At 49.2% G+C, this 23,873-nt stretch overlaps 2 protein-coding genes across 4 annotated transcripts in view; one reads left to right on the top strand and one right to left on the bottom strand.

Moving 5' to 3' along the window:
• The window catches only part of Sppl (signal peptide peptidase-like protein), a 327,977-nt gene that overhangs the window by 259,785 nt on the left and 44,319 nt on the right, over positions 1-23,873 (top strand). The window lies entirely within an intron of this gene.
• Bi (T-box transcription factor bifid) overlaps positions 1-23,873 on the bottom strand; it is a 77,009-nt gene that overhangs the window by 28,471 nt on the left and 24,665 nt on the right. For 2 of the 3 annotated variants that reach the window (XM_076825220.1, XM_076825221.1), the window contains exons 3-4: positions 16,712-16,825; positions 14,184-14,346 (exon numbers count right to left, since the gene is read on the bottom strand). In XM_076825220.1, the coding sequence (XP_076681335.1) occupies positions 14,184-14,346; positions 16,712-16,825 (277 nt within the window). The remainder of the gene's footprint in view (positions 1-14,183; positions 14,347-16,711; positions 16,826-23,873) is intronic. The other variant, XM_076825222.1, reaches the window with a different exon arrangement.

Genomic DNA, 23,873 nt, shown 5'->3' with positions numbered 1-23,873 from the left:
GTTCTATTACGAGTCTGCGTGATGTCTAGATCTAGGTTAGAGGTCTAGAATCTCCATGTCCACGACCAACCACCTCCTCCCCCTCCCCCTTAGTCGCACCTTATAATTCGATGAAAGTCTACACCGGATATAACGGTTCTTCTGCCGCGACATGTTCCTAAAGCATCGTTGCAACGGCACAGGACAATTTTCGACCAAAGGGCCCCTCGTCGCTCCAGTTTCGACGCTTTACACCATGGTGTGGCTAGGTGCGTGCCCCGCTTGGGGGCTGGTTGACGAAAATTGGAGGCAATTTTCGGCAATTCCGGATAATTCATGGGGCGTAGCGGGATTTCTCGGCGATGGGGATCCGCCTCGCGGATAAATAATACGAGAGCAGGAAGAGACGATGGAACGACATATGGCTCGTGTGCCGATCGGTGAACGTGATAAGGGGCCCAGTGAGTTCTATCGTATTACGAGGAACTATCTTTTACGGTGGCTTTATATGGGGTTCCGGGATTACGGTCCACCGCAGGGACCTCAAGGGATCATAGATTCTCGATACGATACATCAGGAGGGTATAACTGTCGTACTCCTGGCCTGTGATTTGACCGCTTTATCCTGCAGAAAAATCGGCGTCTTTTTCGGAGTTCCCTCCCTACCGCCCTGGCCCGGCATCCAATCGAGATTTTCTGTATATGTTACGTTTCATGCGATCAACGTGACTTGTCTGGTCGCATGTTTTGGGGTTTCGATGATAGCGATCTGTCCGGCATGCAACAATGGTGTAGGACACCTAGCGCCACCTAGCCGGAGTTGCCAAAGTTTCCCTTTTTGCGCACTGTATTTCTGTATCTTACTGGGGTCTCCTAACCTTCAAGTTCTCATCAAACTCGAGGCAAAAATAGGCTGACAAAGTTTCTGGAGTCCCGTCTGCTATAGGGCCCAGAAGCAGAAAGAGTTTCGCCTGTGGAAGGCCAGGCCGCTGGGCCATACCCATGTCAGAATCCAAAATTGACAGCCGATTTCCCATAAAATTGATGAGTACCGTGGCCGGCGCCACGAAGTTACACGATTAGCCCCGGGCGTCCGTGGGTTATGAATGGGCCAGTTTCCCCGATTGTTTCGCGCAGGTACACGAAAGGTGAGCCATGATGAGACAGAGCAAACGACAACCTTCAGCGTTTTGGGCCCGTCTCACGAGGAAATTATACGGTGCCGCGTGGGATTCGTTAAGAAAAATTAGTGCCCCGGGGGCCCTGAACGACTTCTCCTCGAAACGATCGATTCGAACACCAATTTACCTCAGGACCAGATCGGAACGGAGAATTTCGGATGTCAAGTGATAAATAAAACCTGTAGGGTCCAGGTCTCAGTTTTGACGGTAGGAGATGTGTCAGTGACTGATTTGGGGCCGAGACTTGATCAGCGAAATTAGACAGGAAACGAAACAGCGAGAAACACGGGACTACACTCATATACCCATCGTTCCTTTTTATCTTGGCAACGCTGAAGGGGGAAGAAATCAGACGAACGTGCAAAGTAATCAAACCTCTACTAACGTAGGCCAGGATTCGATAACATGAAACGCCGTGTAATCGCTCGGACTGCCAACAACCCCAGACAAGCCACCCCAGATGAGCGAAAGTCCCGCGAAAGAAACGCTTCCGACGGGAACTTCAAAGTTAAACACAAACGGGGAAGAATCATCCGAGGCTCTTTGTGCACCGATCCTTTGCTTTTACATCTGCGGCCTACTATAGGCAGAAAGGGATTGGAAGGAGCAAAGTAAGCTGATAATTGAATCGTTTGCGTGAATTTTAAATTCGACGAGCCCCCTATTTGCGCGTTGCTCACCGTCCTACACTTCCGCGACCATTGAGAAGTTTTAGCCTCGATATTTGGAGGGATATCTTACCCTCGTTGTACGACGATTTTAAGTGGACAGTCAATTGAACCATGCCAAAGAGCGCAGAGGCTCAAAGAGTTTCTATTTCTATTCTTCCGGATAAATTATACAACAAACTGGATCAAGGCTTCTCACATGATGATAGAACGTTTCAACATTACTTTCTCGTGGAAAAGGAACAGCCCGATTGAAGAGGACAATGGAGTCGACCTAATATCTGCAGATAATAAAAAAGCAAGGCCCTACGAGTCAGGCCTCCATTAAGCCATTGAACTTCCTCCTTTGTCATTACACTGGTACCTTAACCAAAAGGGAAGTGTAAGACGTCTAAATTGCGTGACTCATGTACTGCGGTACGCGATCCATTTGTGGGATAAACCATACTATTTTTGCATACTTATGTCCTGGAGGCGTTAAACGACATACAATTTTTTCTGCATTCTCTATCGACCTGGGTAGTACTTTATCTAACTGAGGGTTATCTCCGAAGCCCCCTCGTTTATTTATTTCGGACAATTATTATACCAGCTACCGTCGGGCGGAAATAGTCCCTAGGCTCTATTAGCAGCTACCAACTATTGGTCGCTGCGCAAATCATCCCTCAGAATTTTCTCAGAGCAAAAAAGGAAGAAGAACACCAAGCAAGCCACGGTGTTTTCTCGAGAGATCAGGCGCCCATCGTCGTGAAATTCCCTAGTAGGATTGCGTAACGTGACGGGGTGAAGGATGCAACGTGGCAGGGCGAGGAGAGGCCTAAAGGACGTGTCGTGGTTTTCGAGATGTCGCGCCGGCTTAGCCGAGACAAACGAGGACGAAGAGCCGCGGACTTGTCCGCCTCACGCTTCGATGGTGAGCGACAGAAAACTGCTCCTCCTTCTCGCCAACCCTCCCGCCCTGCTGCTTTTCATCGTCACCGACTGTTGCGTCTCCTTTTTTCCCTGGACACGTTATACTTCACAATTCGTTTGTTTGTCATCGAGCCGGGCGACGTTCGAAGTATCTTAAGTTCGACTATCTACAGTCTTTGGTTAAACCACAACTACGACAGGAGGGCGGGAGAGCTGGATTGAAGGTAAGTTTTTCTGATTATAGGTTAGGGTTATAGGTTAGGATTTAGCCAAAGGAGTTTAACTTCGCTAAAACCTTAAGCTCTTATAAGGACGCGGTCTTTGCGACTTTCATCAAATGGCCCATGTTAAATTCGCTTTTCGGAACCAACAAAGATTTGCGCAGTACTCTACATGCCCGGCAGAGCGCGTGGCGAGGGACAACGCGGATAATTTTGTCGATGCACGGGAAATTCGGCGGCCGGAAGTGGCGCGTTCGGGCTCGTTTAATTACTCGGGAAAGCCAAAATCCCGGAAGGTGTGACTGGCGCCGGGCGAAAATGTGTTTATTCGGGTTAACGCCGCGTTCGGAGGAACGGCGCCTGTGTAAACGAGGCCGAAAGCACCAGGCCGGCGTGCAACGAAATGAACACACAGAGGCACGCTAATTAATATTTACCCTCCGACAACATCGCGCCGCCATCACGAACGGTGCATGAACTCTGCTGGAGAACCTCGGCAGTAACCCGAAAAACAACTCCGACACCGGAAAATAAAGGAGCTTCTGGCTGAAGCGACCCAGTAATTGCATCGACCAGTTTGTCCGACCCCCCCCCCCCCCCATATTTTTCCACTTCTTTCCAAACGACCTCTTTTCTGGACGGACTTCGAAGTAAGGGGAGGGAAAGTTTTAGCGTCAATTGCAGTTGGGTGAAGAGTTTGTAGGGGATGATATTTTTTTACAGTCTACTGCATTTTAGTAATTGACCTTGAGCTGCTATATATCGATTGTTGTTAAACATGAAATCTTCTGCTTACTAGAATAGTTATCGTATAAACATCGATCATTTATAAAAGTTAATATTAAATTCAATGTCGCGGTGAGAGATTTGACTTCACGCTCGATTCATTTGTAAACGTCTGGCAAGGTCTTATCACCGCTTATAGGCTGCCAGACTATTTTTTCCATTGGTTTTACAACATAAACAATTATTCCACAAAATTTCAGCTTTGTCGCTATGAGTCGATTTTTTTTTGTGTTGACATGTTTAAACGACTAAGGTCCCCGCGCAGCGCTGCCAGACTGCGATTTTCTTATTTTGTATTAAGTTGTTTATTAATGTGTGGAAATTCAACTTTGTCGCGATGAGTCGGGGATGCTCTCAAACTTGACATGTTCGACGGCGTGCCCTCCGGCCCTGTCCCCGGTCTCGACTGCCAGACTGCCCGTTCCTTGACTTTCGGCATAAGGTTAATTAGAAAAATGATAGAAAAACCTCGTCGCGATGGAACACTAAAAATGTTCACTGGCTCCCGGACTATTGATGCCTGAGAGCAGTATATTTCGCGTAACAGAAAATAGGAAAAGTGAAATTTACGTAAGAACGCAACAACATCCCTATACTATTCCACTTTCGTGGCGCCATCCACGAACTGCCGAGGCCGTGAAGGGGCGCCCGCTGAAAGAACTCCAAGAATTCTCGTACCTCTAACCGGGAATTCTTGACGCGGCGCGGACCACTTTGTCCCGCGACCTTTTATTTTCCTTTCCGGCTGCTTTTTTTTTGCGGGTGAGCGGGCGGCACGCGCGGAATCATCGCGGAAACTCCTGCCGCGAGGGAATGCATGAAAATTTTCCCCAACCTTCGACCCTCCAACACGAAAGGGAGTCGTCCGTCCCAAATTTCGGCATTCCCGACTTCGGGGTATGCGAGATTGAGTTATGACACGTGCGAGAAGTGAAGCTTTCCTAATACATTCCCTGGAAAGCAAATGAGAAAGTCCTATTTCGCGTCTTCGGCCTCCGGTCTCCACGAAAAATGGCCCCACACCTTTCACGCGGAATTATGACAGCTGCCGTACCGAAATTCCTTGGCAAAACAAGGAAAGCGGATCGCTGGATTCCCCAGGCGAGCTTAATTCAACAAACCAGCCCCACCCGGCCGCCAGTCCTACCCCCCAGAAGCCCTCGCGCCGTCACCATTCCCGGAGCATGACGTATAGTCCGCGTGAGCAAAGGAGCACGGACACTTTCACGGTGGAAGGGACGCTGCCCTTGCCCAGGATACGCTCTACATTTCCTGTCTCGCTCACCCACCCCCCGCCGCCCGGCCCTTCGGTAGACGCTGGCCACGTGGTGGGGACGACGACCGCCTCCAGAAACGCCCTTCATGCTTCCCCGACGTGTATTCCCGCGACCGTACGTGCAATATGTGCATGCGCGTGTATGTACTTCTTCACGCGCGCGGGCACACACACCTGTCCGTGTGTGCGCGGCGTTCACACGCGCGCGATGTGGGACAGGGGGGTGGGGAGAGGGGCGGCGGCTCCCTCCTCGGCATTGTCGTCCCCCAGCTCTTTGTTAACGTGCTTTGCAAATCGCTTCGACAGGAATTCAAGCTGCTTCTTGTCGGTTTCCTTGGGCTTTTCGCGTGTTTCTTCTGGGAACGGAGGGATTGGTGATTTCAGTCGAGGGGGGAGTCTGTTCCAAGAATTTTTCGGGTATGTTTTGAGGGAAGACTTTGAGCCGATTTCTTTGCTAGTTAGTTGAAGAAGCGGCATGAATTCTAGGGAGCGCTTTGGTAGAACTCAGGAATGTTTTCGATTACTGGTAGTGTAGGCGCAATAAGTTGATGGGAGGGTATTTCGGATCGTGCAGTCGGGTTCTCTTGGAGTTACCGTTCAGAGAAAAAACATCGCGGTTCGATTTTCCTTGCTTCTCCGTCGGAAGTGGGCGCAGACAGTCCAACGACATTCTCACTCCCAGAAACCTCGCCCCACGTAGATCCTGTCTACACGAAAAACATCAGCAAGAAAAGCACGACCATCGGCATCCGTCTCCCCCCCCCCCCCCCCCGGGGGGTCGCCATTACAGATCGGCAGAAGATCCAGCCAAGTAGGAATCCATCAGTCTCGGCTTGTCCTCGAACCGGAACGTCCGTTAACGGGCGAGGGGTTGGGGTGCACAGGGGTTGTTTGTCGACTTCGAAAGGGGGAGGAATGTCGCGACGCGCCAGCACGGTCTCGATTGGGCTGCTCAACGGTAAAAGACAGATCGTCCGGGATCGCCTTACAGCCTGTTTGATTCTATTAAACCGACCTACTACCCTCCCCAGGCCCGTTACACGGGGTCGCGACAGCCCTGTCGACGAAAATCCGTCCACCCCTGGCAAGATCCACTCGGGTAATTCTGTTCTTTGCTGTTGTGGAATCAATCTACGGCTTCTTCCTCCGGACTATCATCGACGAGTGTCGCTCTGGGGGTGGATCGCGCGGTCGGATTTACTTAGTCGGTATTATTAATGGATTTGCAACGAGGGACGTCGAGTGTTTAGTTTGGGAGGAGTTTCTGCTTTCGAGGGACGTGCACGAGGGTTTAAAATTTTAGATTGCGTAGTTGACTGTTTGCATCCCCTTGGCTTGAGGTACTAGGTTGTAAAACGATACGTCAGAACTGCCCACAAAATGACGTAGTAGACAGGCCTAACGTATACCCAAGCGTAACCAACAACTCAGCTACTTTTGTCCCCCAAATTATACACTAACGCGAGCGCTTTTTCAAAAGCGAGCACACAAAGGCATATCTCTCTCGACGTCTTCCAACTTTGCGGCACGGAAGTCCAGAAAACCTCAATGCACGCGACCAAATTATAGAGGAAACGCGAACCGTCAGGCTGACCTCATGGCGCGATCTTGAGGCGGGTGCACAGTAATGAAACAAGTAACTGTCGTTTGCGGTCGAATGCGAAACGAAACGCGAGGCGAAGACGTAACTGACAGCTGTCACAAGGCATCGTTGCTATAGTGAATAAAGTCGAAACGCAGGGATATCTGGAACACGGTGGAGAACGCGAAACCGCGACAGCTGTTAAGCTGGTCGATCATCCTGAGCGGTCCTCCTTTCAGGTTCTAACGCGACAGGTGTCACGCGCCGCTATAAATCGTGAATTAGAATGTCAGCTGGCGTTATCAGGCCACTGTTCGACTGCCTTTCGTGAATATTGTATCACTGGTGAAGGGGAACAGGAGGGAAACGTTGGAAGAGGTGTTTCGTAGAGAGGATCGATGGTGGTTTACACCTTTGTTGATTCTAGACATACAGGTTAACTTGGTTCCCTGAAAGTTAGTGTTCCCCAAAGTTAGACTGTCAACGTTATATTACTGATGCATTGGAGAGGATTCTACGAAACCTATGTCCACCTTTCACCTCCACCAGAATGATGATACCTAAACTCTAGCATGTGATCCTTCATCGAGCCCTTAGTGGCGCCATCTAGGCTTTAGAATTTCCGGCAATTAGCTTGGATTAGATTTGCACAGACCTCTAGACCTGGCAATGTGATTTCATTGATCACTGCCTCCCTGTATACCTGCACCAACAACGCAAACAGCATGGACACCCAATTGAAGACACGTTCAAGCAGACGAGGGGGTGATAGCCTAGCTTGCTTCTAACGCAAAGCCTCAATTTCTGGAAACTGTATCCGCCGAGCGAATTGCACGTGTCGAATGCTAATGCGTGGTGGCACCTGCGCGCCCAGCAATAAGAACGGAACAAGGCGAACGGCAGTTATTCATGAACTGCAGGCGCGCGCGATCAAGAGGGACAGAGAGACAGAAGGAAAAAGAGGGACGGCGGTATATGCGGGCGCTGATTAACGGCGACGGAGAAAAGAAGAGGGCAGTTGCAGCCTAGGCGACGTAGAGCTCGCGTTAAAAGGGAGATAGCGAAGCAACCGCTTCACAGACTGTGATAATTTTATCGTGAACAGTGTACGTGCCAGCACGACAGCTTCGCGCCTGGCAAACAGACTGCAATACCACATTCTGATGTTGGGAATAGTGTATAATTTTTAGATTCTTTTACAATCTTGCCTTTTGCCTAAAGTAACTCTAGTGGGCGGTACCTCTGTGGTGTGACCTGTACAGTCAGACCCAGTTAGCCTATTGGGTATACTAATGGTATGTCTAGGTCTACTGAAGTCTAATTCTTAGGAAAAGTACACTAATGGCTCTTATTTAATCAGAAGAATCCCTTTTCTTTGACTCCCACAAAGGGGCCGTCGGATGGCACCCTATGAAAAAACAGGTGAATTTGTTCTTAACGTCAGCACCAGATCACAAAGACATACATAAGATGAAATAAACGTCAGCTTTAATCTTCCCGACGTAAACAGAACATCTAAATTTTCGACTACCACTCTTGGATTCGCCCGCAAGTTAATTTCATTAGGCGGCTCACAAAAGCCCCGACTCGTAATGCTAATAACCACAGTGCGTCGAAAATACCGATTGCAATCGTAGTTAACCGGTATCAGCGGGGATAATTGCACGATACCGCTTTATATCGCAGCCGTCGACGCTATAACGAACTCCGCGCCGCGACGAGCAACGTACACACGCCACTATAAAGATTGTAATCAGTCACCGAGCGATGGACGGGCAAGGGTTGTTAAAGCCGGAGGAGTAGGCGCTAAACAGGAGATAATGAAACGAGTCGACATAGCAATTTTATCGTGAAATTAACACGGTTCAATCTACCTACACGCACGTCTCCCCAGGAAAACTGATAGAGCCCTATAAATAGTGTCCGTGGCTCTCCGGTTGTTGTAATTTCGCTGGCCGGTCTCCCGCAACGCCCACCTAACGTTCTCTCGATACCGCGGTAATGAGACAACGATAGTTTCGAGATTTTTCCGACGGGAGTTGTCGAGTTGATGAAAGTCGCTGAGGATGATTAACTATGTTGCACGCGCGAGACATCTACGGGCGTTGTTTAGAACTATTAGGGTCACGTGATGTTGGACCACGCGATCGCCTTAATAGCAGTGCATCTTTTGTATTATAACCGCAACAAAGGTGGGTGTATGTTTTCAAATAAAACGGAAATTTGGATTAATCCGTAACAGACACAAAAGGACAACTGCGTCTTACTTTTTTGCAAACAAGCGAGTTCAAGAAGAACAGACTTTACTTTTATCCTGTCCAAAGAAGAGTGTACAACGATTATTCACTGGCTAGGCGATCAGATGATAATCAAGAGCTCGAAAACGACGAGATCCACGAGGAAACGAGCACGTAGGGAACCGCGACGCCAGCGAAACGCAATAATTACGTGGATCTGAGGCCCCCTCTAGCCCGTCGTGGTGCCCGTTATGTCATTATCCCATTTATTATAACGATCAGGAGCTACCACGGACCGGATTCCACGCCTGTTTCGCGCTCGACGAACGCAAATTGCCCGGCACTGAATCGGCCGCCGCGATGATGTCTTGATACGGAATGCGCAATCGTTAATCGAGTATAGAACCTAACACTCCGCTGCCGCTCGAGACGTAGTACTACGCCCTGCCCAGCGGGATAACACTGACCGTCGTTCATATGGTGGTATGGGTTTTACTTGAAAGAAGATGATAAACCCCGATAAAACGACTGAAAACGGGATTGTTCTATCATTTACAGCAGCAGTAACCCCACGTTTTTCGAACTAATCCCCCTTCCCTCGGAAGAACGAAAAGAGGCAATGGGAAAATTCCTTATTCCAGTATAATTAGACGCCAGTGACGGACATGCAAATTCACTCGAGGAAAAAGGAACGTGTGAACGATCCCTCGTGAAATCTACCACCCTCTCGCCCGCTTGCTCCCTTGCCGCCTAGAATCCGCCGCAGAATTTGCGCACGATCGTTACCGGAGAGGCATCCCCGAGGGAAATTTGCAGGAGTGCGTGCCGAATGTGGTCATGGCAAACGATTCAGTAATGTCTGCACGAGAGGGCGAGCCCTTTTCTGCAGCGGGGCTGAAGACCATATTGCTGCGTGTTATTTAAACACGCTTAATGACACTTTGAAAGATATTCTTCCCTGGATTTTCATTGGATTACATCTAGGAGGCAATGAGCTTTGTTAAGTCCCAGCGAGCAAAGGAGCTTTCGAGAAATGAAAATTTTATTTTGAAACTTGAGTGCTCCCTACCACTAGAAATCCTTTTCCACAATAAATCAAGTGTCCTCACATTTTCAAGTTCTGTAGGGCTCAACCCCCTTTTGTCTAGAAAGAATATAAGATCCTCTTGATTTTTCAAATTGCCTGGGTTAATTCCCGCTAAAGGAATCGCGGTGAAACAAGAGGCCTCGATGGCGCGTGTATCGCGCTCGCGAGTGCACGACACGTTCGTGCGCAGAACACGAATCGGATCGGTGTTCGTTGCTCGGTGAACAGCAAAATGGCCCCCGACCCCGGTCGAAGCTCACACGCACGACGCCTTGGCGCGCACGCGATTCAGCAATGAGGACCTGTCTGTGTGAGTGCGTGGGTGTTCGCGCACGCAACACGCTGCGACGGAGGCGTAGGACGAAAGCCAAAAAAGTGCGACGACAGACTGCGAAAAAACGCTGCCTTAGATTCTCCTTTGCGAAAAAAGATTATTTTGCTATTTTTATGGCCATTCATATTGTTGCAGCGAATAAGGGCATGTTCGAGCGAAGTAATGATGGATCAGCGCCTCTAGCGGCCAAGCAACGCGTTACTGAGATCCTGGTGCACAAAGAATGTCAGCGATCCGTTGTTCTTCTGGATTATTTTAGTATTTTAAACTGTTATAAATGCACTTCTCTCGGTTTACCAGCGCGTTCACTTTCTTGCAACTGTCGTGAGTTGTTCACATTTAAATCAATTTCCATCGCGAGGCATGATGGATAAAAAGACCCGATCGATAGAGCGAGAAAGCTCGGTAATAGAATACTAAGCGACATGTCGGAGGTGATGCGTCTAGCAGCGAATGCAAACTGCGTAACTACAGGTGTGTAGCTACACGCTAAACAAATCACGACGAGTCGAGAGAGAAAACGAACGCCACCGTGCAATTTCACCGTGCACACAGGCGCGCGCGCGACAGACACGCACGTGTGTCGGACACTGGATAATTAAAGCTACGAGGCACGTTTGATCGAGTTTCGCTCGATTCGTTCGCCCACGCTGATTGTTTCCCGTTTTAATTCCCGGGCAATTGGAAAAAAAGGATCTCGCTCGCTGAGCGGGCACGTCCATGGAGTGGACATTAAACTGATTTCCCTGGGAATTGAAGACGAAAGACTATGATAATGTTCTGCTTCTGCAAGGCTCTACATAACAGTTGCGGACCCTTACACATCACCTAAATGAATCAGCACTTAGACTCAGAAGCTGTCGGAGGCTTTACACATGCCCTCTCAGTCCCCTAAAAGTTGTCAAATTCGACGTGTATCAAGCCGCGATTTCAAAAGGAAAGTATTTGTGATAAATTGAAATATCTCCCAGCTCTGAAAAAGCCAAAAGAAACCGCCTCGGACCCCCCAACATGCAGCGATGAAGGAGGTCGCGCGACTTGATTCCAGTATTTCCAGTATTTCAGGTATCCATCGATGTCCCGCCGCGAGAATATCGGCTGGACCGCTTCATTAACGACAGACCATGATCAGCACAACGCGATCGGATCGAAAAATCCAAGGACAATTAACGAGGAAGCTGCCTCGGATCGATCCGCCCCGTACGATGATATCGACGGGTGAACTTAAGAGGTTGCTGAGCTGTGCTTTTGTCGAACCACTCGACACGAGGAGTCGTCGGATCGTCTTTATGCAACGGACTGGTCGATTTGGGTGAAAGGACGAATGCCTGTTCGCTTTCGGGCGGCGCGGATTAAACGGTGGGATCAAGTGTTCTTGATAAAGGCGGGTCGAGAGCCGCGAAGAACGACTAAATTGAGGGAAAACCTCGCGGCACAACATCCGTTGCGCGATGGATTTTCTCTTTCTGTTTCCCTCTGCTTCAGCCTCCTTGAATTTAAACTTCCCCCTAATTGAGTCCTTGGCTTACCAAAATGAAGCAGGGCCAAGAAATGGGATAAACATCATAGCGTTTCCAACGATGAATTGACCAGATCCAGATCCATTAACTCCCGAGCCACCCTTAGACGACCGAAATAGCACGCTGTCGGCGTGATTCCCACGGAGAGACAAAGTTTAGCTAAGTGTATGGGGCGCTGCCTTTAAACGGGAGCAACAGGACCGATGGTTCCCCGTTTTCCCGCTGTTTGCTGACCTCGTAGTCCTTTAGCTGGTGTTTGCTCGTGTGCTGTGGGGCTCGAGACGCACTCGAGGAAGCCGTCTCGAAGGACTCGAGGCCGTCGAGTGTCTCATTTTTGTTTGCCGCCTTGGGATTTTCCCGACAAAGGGCCCGGTGCGACCGACCCCGAGTGAGGATTAGAGATCTATCCGCTCTCTCGAGCGGATTCCGAGTGCTGTTTGCGCTAATTTCCCTGCTTTCCTCTGACCTGCCTTCCCAGGAGGGTTCCAGGCAAGTGTAATTACGGTGAGACGAGAAGTCAAGTCAAGATTTCAGTCTTTGGAAAGCAGGGGCTGTTTTCTTGGGACATCCCCCTTTGTTGAATGGAACTAGGTAGTTTTGCGGGATGTTCTTAAAAGATAGTAAATACTGATGTTGCAAATGACGATTTGAAGTTCAAAGAATGGCTACTTGACTCTAGAAGCCAAAGCGAAGACATAATGTACATACAAACCCCAACCCTCACTGGTGTCCTAACAGAGCCGTCCATTTTACAAAGAGGCAACAACCGAGATATCGATATAAAGTTCAGAGGCGGCATCAGCTAAGCTCCACAAAAAGCCATCCGTGGTCTCAGATACCTAGGATCGTGACCCTCTAAACCACCCTGCCCAAGAGGAAGAGGCTACCCAGCTGACGAACGCATTAATCCTAGCCACCTCATCTTCCGCTCCACATCCCCCGACTAAAGCGTCCCATATAGCCGCCTGAAAAGCCCCATCAAGCATCTTCCATGAATCCGGAAAGGGTTGTGCCGGCTGGACGCCGCGTATTAGCCCCGTCGATAGGGTGGCGGCATCTCGGAGGAGGTATTTTCTAGGCTCATGCACAAACTGGATCTCCTGAGAAGAGCTGAACGTAGGTGAACCGTGGCGAACCTTTCGACGACTACTCGCGAGGCCCCCTTCAACCCCATCATCCGGGGCCCGACCAGCAGAGAGAAAGGGGGGGGGGCAGAGCGGTGGCGCACTGCGCGGCCAATAAGACGAACAAGACGATGAAGAAGAAAAAGAAGAAGAAGACGAAGAAAAAAGCTGGTCGTAACAAAGGTCGGGCTGTGCCAGCGCCATTGACATCGCTCTGGGCCCCGGCTGCTCAGCAGAGGACTAGATTTCACGAGCCAGCGATGCAGGATCCTTCAAAGGATGCCGACACCGGACTGCCGCAAAAAGGATTCGCAAAAAAGGGGAACGGGAGGGGGCCGGGGCCAGAGGAAGGGGAGGCTGTTGAAAGAGCCCAGGCTTCTTTGCTCGATGCTGGCTTCCGTAGGCCCTTCTTCTTCTCAGAGAAAAGGTGAGACGGCAACGGGGGCTAATAGAGAAGCGGCCACGGAGATGGAGGGGCTCCTGGGGAGCGGCAACTACTTGACGGCGAAATCTATCGCGATAACTTAATCCCGGGATTACGGCGTGGCTAGGAATCCGCGCGGAAATCCGATCGTGTGGGCCGCTTGTGTCTCTCCGCTACAATTCCTCTGTTTCTGCGCGCCACCAAAAAGGAAACGCGGGAACGTTGCTCCATTTCCGGCTTTTTGGCCTGGGCTTCTGATGCTGGTGCCCCGCAACCGGCTGTGCGAGATTTGCGGGACAAGTGTACAGGCAGGGACGCTTGAAACTGTCGGCTTGATAATTTAATGGTACTAGTGTGTGGGGTGAAAGATGGGCCTGAAGGGTGTTGAGTGGCATGAGAAGCACAGATTGTTGCTGGGATGGTGACTACTGTTTTCTGAGCTGGGGAGATACCTAATTTCCATGGTGGCATTAAATTAGATGGTATGCTGAATAAAAAATTTGTAGAGTTTATGAACTTTTTAACTCTCCCTCACATATCACAGGCCCCAACTGTAGGTATGCCCACACGGGGTACCATAAAAAAGACCCTAATCCCTGTGTTCCAAAGTGAAACAAATCGCCCCCCAACATCACAGCCCTACCATGGTCCGAAAGATTGCGGCGAAATGGCTAGGAATTCGCAAAATTATCATCGTCATCGTCGCGGAGGCGCAGAAGGCGCCTAACGAGCTTTTAATCGGCTGATCGTTAGGTCGTTAGCCGCGACTTAAAGTTAGCGATTAATTGCGAGACTCGGAGCTCCGCTTAGTGTCTATAGTAAGTAAGTAATTGTTTGGTTGGCGGTACGTACAATACTTACAAAGTCGTGCTTGTCGCTGATGTTGTTTGTGAGTTTGAGTTTGTGGAAGCTCACGACCTTCTGCATCCATTGCTCACCGGTGCTAGGTGAATCCGGATGGATATACATCCTCTTCGGCATCTCTGGGTCGGCCTTCCCCGCCACCATCCACCTGCTGCTCGACAAACACATTAAAGATGGTGAGAAACTGGTAGAAGTTTCAAGATGCAACAAGGAAACAAGGAAATTTACTTTGAGAGGTTATAACCGTCCCATGTGGGCTATAAAAAAATGGGCAGATGTAGATTAAAAGGACTATTCCTGCGCTCAAAATCCTCAATATTCCACAGGAAACCCTCTTAAAATTCTCAATCAGTCCACCCAGAGAAATATTGCCTATGCGAACAAAGCTACCTGGGTAGCTCGTGAAAGAGAAATCGCTATCAACGGTGGACACGATCACGGAATCCGCGGTGGCCGGTTTCGAGCTATCACGAGGAGGAAGCGGAGGAAAGGCGTTGAGGCTGAAGTTTCTCGCTGGTTTCATGACCGCCTGACTCCTCTAAGCACCGACTACCGCGATTGTTGTCGTTTAAGGGAGGCGTGTCTAACCGTTCGCAGTGTCTGATCGTCGCAGGTGGGTCAAACAACCGAAGGAAGAAGAACTCGTTCGACGAGTTCCAAAGTGGCTGCGGTCGCCAACGTGATGTAATCGTTCATTGTGGTCTCCGTCTTTCGATTAGCCGTGTCGGTGGTACCAAGCTGGCTTTTAGCGAGCTTTTCTCAAGAAAAATCGCAGCAAATCTGTTTCCTTCAAGCGGAAGGTGTCATGGTTGTCAAAGGAAATTAAAATTGAGGTTACGTGACCCATGTATCCCATATTAGGCTGGGGATAACCTTCCAAATTAAATCTATCAATTACTCAGTGATATTTGCTGACAGTAGTATAATCATATCTCCAATGGACATTCTGGGTCTACAGAACTCTGATGATTGCAACCAATTTCTATAGAAACGGGACATGAAATGAAGCGGAACAATTCATAGAACATATTATTATTCCACTACAAAGTTCCTAGTATTCTCCCGTATCAATAGTACGACGCAGAATCGAATATAACCAAAAGTTAGGTTACGTTCATACGCGCAGCTGCGCGCGCAGCACTTAAGTTCCTTTAACTGGCCATAACTCTAGAACGACCGAATCCACATCATATGTTCACATAACATTTTCTTTTCGTTTTGATCTCTACATTCGTCTCTCCAAATATGAATGTGAAATTTAAACATGGATACTGACATGAACACGGTTGCTTCAAACGCGGGAAACAGGCATCTAGGAGCGATTTCGCGGTGGCAAAAAGTAAACAGGAGGTGAATCGTTTAAAGTAGGATCCCGTTTCATTCGTTCACGTGGGAATTCGCGGGCGGATTCGAGCGAGGATCGCCATTTACGCTGCGAACTCGCGGAGGATGCTGATATCGCGCTGACACGTTTTCTCGAATTCCGCCGCTTTGTTTCGCAGTCGGCCGGTGAATTTCCTCCCGACAGCTTTCCCGGGAGAACAATTATGTTCCATTTAACACCCTCGCGACACGCCAGAATGCGGACGTTCCGCTGGAAAAACGTTAAACGAACCCGATTGTCGGCTGATGCGCCGTGAGACCGCGCATCTGAATGGCGACCGCGGCGGAATCTCGCGGATTCTTCCGAGAAAAGTTAATAGCGCGCTAATGACCGACAGAAGTCTGAATGTAAAGAGCGAGCCGCATAATTAGGAGACACCGAATTCCAAATAAATTGTCCACCGTTTGAAGAAATCTGTTTAAAAAAAGCGCTTAATGCGATACACAACAAGTTCGAACCATAGATTCTCCTCCTACCAGCCTCGTTCATGGAAAATTTGTTTAAAAACGTGAATCAGATATGTCATCGAAAGCTTGAATTATATATTACAAGTCTGGGTATAAATTTCTCGCAGAGAAAGCAGCGAAGTTAAGTTATAAAGCGAAACGCGACAGTTAATGGCGGACAGAAATGTTAAAACGTGTAATTTCGAAGCGCGCAATTTTGCCGGCGAGAGGACGTGCTTATTTGAACGAAAGTGTCGCTGTAATAAGACTTTTGAACGTGATAATTTCGAAATATAAATCCTTTCTGGGGAAAGCCATAACTTAAATTATAGGCTGAAGCGTGGCGATAAGCAGCATCGGTGGTCATAACGCGTAATTTTGGAGTATAAACTTATTTCACCCGGAGGAACTTAAATGATAGAAAGTTCAATGCAGAAATGATCAAGAAGGAAAAAAGGAATCCTTTCCGAACTCATCACGAACAACACCTATAACTCGGCGTAGCTTGCAAGAGTATTAAACAATCAAGTAATTGTATTAATTTCCATGTCCCAAGAGTTTCAGAATTTCGGCAGGACGCAACAGTTCACCGGATTCGTGATCACTACTCGAGGAACCGCCAGGATCGTTAACACTGCGACCCGCCCGTGACAATTAGACTTTAATGAGTTTCATGAACGCCTTACCTGTTGTGGAACTTGTATCTGTAGTCGTCCGCGGCTACGATATCCAGCAGGAGCATGTACTTGGCCTTCGCGTCCAGCCCAGAAACTCGGAACTTCATTTGAGGGAACATCTGCCTAGACCCCCGATCAACAGATACATTTTGATTAGACAATAGTAACAATAACTGCAATACGAATGTACATAATACAATAAAAAATTATTCAGCAAACGCAGCTTACTTATAACTATCAGCGAAATTTCATTCATCACGTGCGTGAGACGCCCATATGCGTTGAACATGTACGCTAAAGGTGCGCACTCTCACGCATTCCGCACGGACTGTGCGCAGTGTCTCAGCATCGACAGGTTCGGGGCAAAAGAATCGCCTCGGAGGCGTCATCGAATGACCGAGGAGGAAGGAGCGGGGATATATCCCATGGACCAAAGGCTGACGATCGGCCGGGGCCACGATATTCCATGGAATCCTGAGAGGTCGGAATAGAAACGTGCACGAGTCAATCGGCGATGCTGTCAGAGGACGACGGTGCGTTCCCCGGAATAAAAAGCAGATCTTGCCGGTGCGCGCGAGTGGCCATCAGCGCGAGGGAACCTGGCGAGCAGTTAGGGAGGAACTTGGTGCACGTCGGGGAATTATAATCCCCGGGGCACGAAGAAAAGGCGCCTTCTGCCCAGGACCAAGCCGATCGGAGAAGATGCCTGCGCCCTGGCATTTCGTGGACCATGCGTGTTTTCACTTTTTTCCCCGTGGGCTTCTGTAAGACACTGGCAGCGACAGGAATGCCGCGGCTTCGTGAAAATACCGCGGCTGCCTTGGTGACGCGGAATAGGAGCGGTTTTTGGAAGGAGGTTGTTCTTGCGAATCGTACATTGCTGGCCATGTGAATAGCTTCAGAAAGAAGTGGTGCGAATTAATGACCACTCGGAGGTTTCACTGGCCAGAAGAGACAGTTTGGACTTGCATCTGTTCTTGCAGACTAAGAACTTTCTTGAAATATTGGGAAAATGGGTGTTTAAATGGTTCTGGGATTTGGTTAATGGCTAACAGGGCAGAATACCTTTGTGCAATTACAGTACTATTTAAAATATAGACATTCTTCGATACCCCAAGTGCTTCCTTTATTATATAACACAACATAAAGGGTTTTCCCCTTAAAACCTATTTACTGAGAAGAACCTGGCAGAGAGAGGATTCTGCTGAGACTTCTCTCAGGGAAATGAAACTCGTTGTAAAACCGTTCGATTTTCTATAAAAATATGTCACTCCCCCAGCTTTCATTCATCTGCTGGGTTTGCGTAACGAGCTTTAACGAACCGAGAACCTCAACATTCACGCCAAATCCCCTTTGAAAAGAGCGCGCAACGAGGCGCTGAAAACCGAAGGAAGAAAGTCTTCTTCTGAATGAGATTAGCCGAGTCTTGCGAGAACTTCGTTATTTTCCTTTCCTCCGTGCAATTACGAATTTCGCGTGGTTGCACCGCTCCTTGCGGCCTCTGAATAAAAATGAACGGTGGTGGTGCCATCTACTGGGAGGAGCTCCGCTGAACTTCAGCGTGCAGCCGTTCTGGGACTCTGTGATGCCAAAAATTGGCCAATTATTCGCAAGGATTGCACCGTAAAGCTGATTCCAAAAAGGAAATACTCCGCGATTCATTAACGTGCGTTTTTACCCGCTTTTCAGGTTATGGTCTCTTGCAAACTTCAGTACTGCGTTACTTACCTCGCAAATATTGAAACTCCCACATAAAAGTGACTTCCAAAAGGAAATCTTGAAAATGTGAAGGTACTGTTAAATTATACAGCCTTAATGTTACTAGATTTCCTCCAAGAACGCCTAGCCTATAACCCTTCTTTCTGCAAAAGACAACCGTCAGTCTTGACATACTCCTTCGGAAAGGCTTAATGCCTCGCGCAAAGGGCGAATTAAAATTCCAGTGCAGTGTTGCCAACGTTCCAATTTACACGGGGCCCTGCCGGGAGCCTGTTTACTCTCCTTCCCTCAAAAGTTGCGCCTGGGATCGAGCCTAACGCGAAAAGATCGCAAAAAGAGGAGAGCGTGCGGTACGTTCGAGAAACGTTTCGCCATTATGGAAGCTGCGACTGCCTTAAGAGAAATCGCCGGTGCGCGCCCTTCGAATTATTGTACTTTTGTATGCTAACGGCGCGAGTAGCCTTAAACGTCGTCGTTATAACGACGGGACCAATTACGGTAATTAGCCGCCATAAACGAGTAGTGTCTGAGAAAGCACCTCGTGGCTGCCCCTCGAACGAACAATACGTTGTTGCCGCGCCGAGTTGCCGATAAATATAAGTCAGGATGTCTCCGTGGACATCCACGGCCGTGGATATCCACCGGCTGGATCCATTGTTCCCACTTTGCAGGGTGGTTGTGCGTTGGATCGGCCTGATAATCAATTAGAGACCTTAACTACCTCCACTTCGATTCTCTTTTAGGCGATATTTCCATTAAAGTCTGATTTAGGGGAGTCTAGTGTAAATTAGTAAGTTGGGAGCAATGTATTCCAGCTTTTTTTGTAGAAAACAGTTTGCAACTGCAGCGGAGGATATGGTTCTCTCCCTTTTCGACTAGTTTATAGACTAATGGATCGACGATTTGGGGAAAGAGAATCTATGAAGAGAGGTTATGGAGAAATATCCCTGGCCCCAGAATAGAGGGATGAAAGATCGGTCGATCACACATCGCGGCTGATTTTAAAGGTTAGTCAGGGATCTCTGGTAGCATCTGCCCACTGTCCCAAATTTCGTGATGAGGGGAGGATCGATCTTTATTCACGTCGAGCATGCTGAAGGATACTAAGCCGGATTATCCCTGCTATGTGAGCCAAAACATCCCGCGGGAGGATATTGCAATACTGATGGGCAACTCGAATCGAGAGATCAGCTCTGAGAGGCACGACATCTAGTCTCCTCTTATGGAGATGAGTTTGCTCGCCTGAGACTTCCCTGGATTTTTAACAAATCCTCTGATATTTATAACCAGAGAGAACATCCAACTACTTGCCGATCCATCGCTAAAAAATTAATACATCGTCTTCGGAACCGAAATACTCCCACAGTTTCGTAACGAGTATCGCTACCGACGATAAACTGGCTCTCCTGGCTCCTCAGCAGCCGCAACGTTGCACCAATTTCCTGTCACATAACTCTCCGCGAGCTTGTACCGGGCGGCAATAAGCAAATTATCTGGCCGAACGACATCGTACCAGGCTGCTGAAAGCTGTAAATCGCCTGATAAAGCTCTTTGAGCAGCCGAAACTGTAACTTTTAAAAGGGGCCCGATAAGACCGACCGTGGCAGCATGGCTTGCGGGCATCACCGAGCAGACGAACGGATGCCTCGGACATTAACGAGCAGCCAACCGGGGGCCGTTTTGGTCGATGAGAAAGGGCGTAACCCCGTGACATTCCTTTCACGAGCAGCCGTTCTCCGGTTTAATGGCCCCTCGTACAGATTACGGGAAAATAAATTTCAGGACTAGGACACGTGTTCGGCCGCGTGGTCTTATAAGGACCCCGGTACCTTTCCTCGTCGACAAGTCTCCTAAGCAAAAGCTGACGCGCACCAGAATTTCCAGGACACCCAGTACACCCAGCCTTCCGCGGGTTTCCGCAGTGTGTGGCAGGTGGAAGCGAGCTCTCGCTTCCAGGAAACCTCGGGAGCCCGCGGTGATGTGCGAGAACGACGGAGAGGAGGGCGAAGGGCCCAGGATATAAGCGCGCGGTGAGCAGCCACGTCCCTAAATTCTTCTCTCCCTTTCCCTTTGTCTCCGCGCGTCTCCTCCTTCCTCCTCATCGTGCGGCCGCGCTTCGTCCTTCTCCACTGGACTTGCCCCGGTCGCTCCTCTCCTCGTCTTCCTTTTTTTATTCGATAGTCTCCGGCCGCCTCTCGTCTACTCGCTTCCCCCCACGGCCCCATATTTGTTTCTCAGACGGCGCTAATTTTCGGCGTTACGGCTCTATCGGCCGAGGCCGATCTGGAGACCGCCTTGGGCCTGCACTGTCGGTATTTCGTGTCTGCCCGCGGGCTCCCGGCTCGTTAACGAGAATCGAAGAAACGATTCGGGGTGGATTGTGGGGAGGTGCAGGCAGGATCGATGGCGCAAGGCGACGACGTCTTCTAGCTACGGAACACCTGTAGATCGACGACAACTGCGTGGCTTGCGTGCCTAGACGCCGCGTCTATATCGAGGGAGATCGGTGACGAAGATTGCAGCGTCAGTTGCTAGCGGACATCTATAGCTGAGGCAAATCTAACAGGCCGCTCAGGGCTGTCTGGGGATAAATGCGGCGCACATTGCGACTTACAAAAAGGCAGGCGTGTTTTTTTTAATCTCGCCATAAAACGCAGCGGGTCTTTCGTCTTTATTGTCGCGAGGCGCGCAGAATCGCTCGCCGGGGGCGGCGGCAAATCATCGGCCGGCGAAGCTCGGTGATAAAATAAATTAAGTGGAAAGCTACCGGGTTGCTGAATGCTTTCGTCGCGTGTAATGACGACCCGTAAATAACGACGCAGCGTTCGATTTCGCGACTGCAACGAGCCACCGCATAAAGGACGCTCTTTCTTCCTTCGCGTGATGAGGGCCGAGGGGACTGGATCCGAGAAGAATGCTGGGTTCAAAGGCAATTTAATTGTTTTCCGCTCTTATCGGAACACGGGTGTGCAAGATGGGACGTTTAATCGAAAGAGCAATCCCTATGTTTGCCTCTTCGACGCGGAACAGAATCGTAACTCCATAGAAGCGGAGGATTGCGGCAAATTTCACGTGGGATCGTGCAAAATGATCGAACGATCCAGGGATCGCCGTAAATCCGCGGCAGGTTTCATCGAAACGGAGGGTGTATCTCGATCTGCGGCTCTGCGCGACGATGCGCACACACCTGTAGGCTAGCGGCATTTGCTTTTCTCCCCTATTTGTCGTTATTATTCATCCAGTATCTCATAAAAAGGTCCACCGTGGAAGGATAATCCTTCCCTCGTGTCTCCGTCTTATTTACGATCGCGATTCCCACGGCTTGACTTAAATACCTCGATTAAACGATTCAACGGTATACAACTTACATACGCTGGAGCTTAATATTTTGCCAAGGCATCACGCCTGGAAACCCTGAAGTTCGCGCAAATCGTAATCGGTGTATGTGCTTCTATTCTCGTAGGACGAAAACTCATGCTCCGATGGGGGAGTACCGTCCTAATTGCACCCTGCCGTCGTGTCGTTGGCTTAACGTAATGGAAACATCACGAGAGCCGTGATCGTGAGGGCAAATAATGCGACGCGCGCCTCGTTTCCACGCGTAGCGCCGGTTGTGAGGGAAAAGCGCATTGTCGCGGGGTGGAAGTCGCGCACGAGTATCCCCCAGAACCTCTCATCAAGTGCGAACGCGCGCGCGGGATCACCCGGAAACAAAAACTGACGAAGTCCGCGCATCGTGAATTCTGCTAGAATTGTCAAAATATGCTCCGCTTGAAACGATGCTGCTCCGCGATATTTGTGCAATAACCATGAATTTTATTACTGAATATGGAATCATTGATACAAACGAGTAGAACCCTTTAGAAGCCTTTTGTTTCGAGGTTATGGTCATAGTTGATTCTTATATAAAACGGTCAGCTGAAAAGCAAAAGAAATCCGCTTTTAAATGGGGAACAACGTCAAAAGTAAAATTAATTCGTCCAGGAGACGATCTATTGACGTATCCGCCCCCTTGAGGCCAGGAACTAGGAACCTGTCAACGTAAAACGTAAATTGCGTGGACGAGCTGCGTCGAGACGCGACTTTGAGACACTCCGCTAGACCTTCTCTGTCTCTCTGGATCGAGTTAAAAAAGTTCCTCGCTGCGGGGGACCTCGAGCACGGCCCCGAGGATAAAAGAAGCCCTCGAAAGCCCGACCAGCGACTATCGGTTTCCCTATCGGGGCTGGTCATCTCCGTTCGGCCGCCTCCACGGGCCCCTGCGAACGAAAGGCGTATATAAACTCGCCTTAACTGCTTTACGACGATCGTTTGTACCGATTTGTTCGACAAGACTCTCGTGGACTCGTGAAGGAACCGGCAGAAGCCCCCCACTGCTCCCCTTTTCCACAATACCATTCCCAGTCGCGAGCTGAGTGTCGTCCTATCGCCTTACGAGAACTTTCTCGAATTTTAATTCCGTTTTCTTTGCGTTAATTCATATAATGGAGAGTTTTGGGGGGTTAACGAGGAGGTTAGGAAGAATAGTTAGAATTGGCGGGAAACATGAGTTGTCTTTAACCTCAAATACATTACGCGTGTTGTTGGCGGACGGAAATTTGAAATTATTAATCAATTAGGGGCAGAATGATTCTTTAGAAGTGCTCCATCTGTTCCAACGAAATTAGTAAATTAATATTCCGGTAATACTACAATTGTCGGACAACACTTGTGTCCAGGTAGACGGAATACTAATTCGACCGACGGGAGGCGTCGAATTAACATTTCGTTAACGTAGGAGGAACGCAGTGAAATAAATTTCCCTCGACACGTAGCCTTCTGAAAAATGATTCACGGCCTCCGCTCTGTATGCGTCACCTCTACAATGAACCGAGCAGCGTATCCACTTGAGTGGTTGAAAGGGGATCTCCGAGGTCCACCTTTCACGCCCGAGGACAATAATTACCCGCGTCTCATTTATACGGGGCTACACCAGCGGCTCGGAAAAAAATCTCCAGCTCCTCTATAAAATAACAGTCGGAGGATCTTACTGTCCGCCGGAATGATTAGGGCCCCAACTATGATCGACGGACCGTGATTCCATATTCATGGGGTAGAGGCTCGTAAAAAGGGCTCGTAAACGCTTCGACAAGAACTCTTGGACATTTATCTCCTAGGGCATAATCGTTGGAAACATCGACTTTAAATTTCCCTACTTCCCGGCTTACAAGTCGGTGCAAAGACCTAGTCTATAAAAGAAAATCACCTCCTTCAAATATTATCGAACAATCTTCGCCGCTGACGGGTCTGCCTCGCAGGATTCATCAGACACCTCGTGTCTGAAGACCACCAGAGGGCTCACGAATGGCCAGCGAAAGATTGGCGCCGCACGAAACGCGTAACCGTTCAATTTTCGCAGATTCCCCGGCTGGAAGCCGTGGTTTCCTTGTGCTGCCAAGGTCAGTAGGCGAAA

This window comes from Andrena cerasifolii, chromosome 13 (assembly GCF_050908995.1).
Source record: "Andrena cerasifolii isolate SP2316 chromosome 13, iyAndCera1_principal, whole genome shotgun sequence".
Lineage (NCBI taxonomy): Eukaryota > Metazoa > Arthropoda > Insecta > Hymenoptera > Andrenidae > Andrena > Andrena cerasifolii.
Note: the sequence above shows the minus strand (reverse complement) of the source record. Positions and strands in the feature narration are given on the sequence as shown.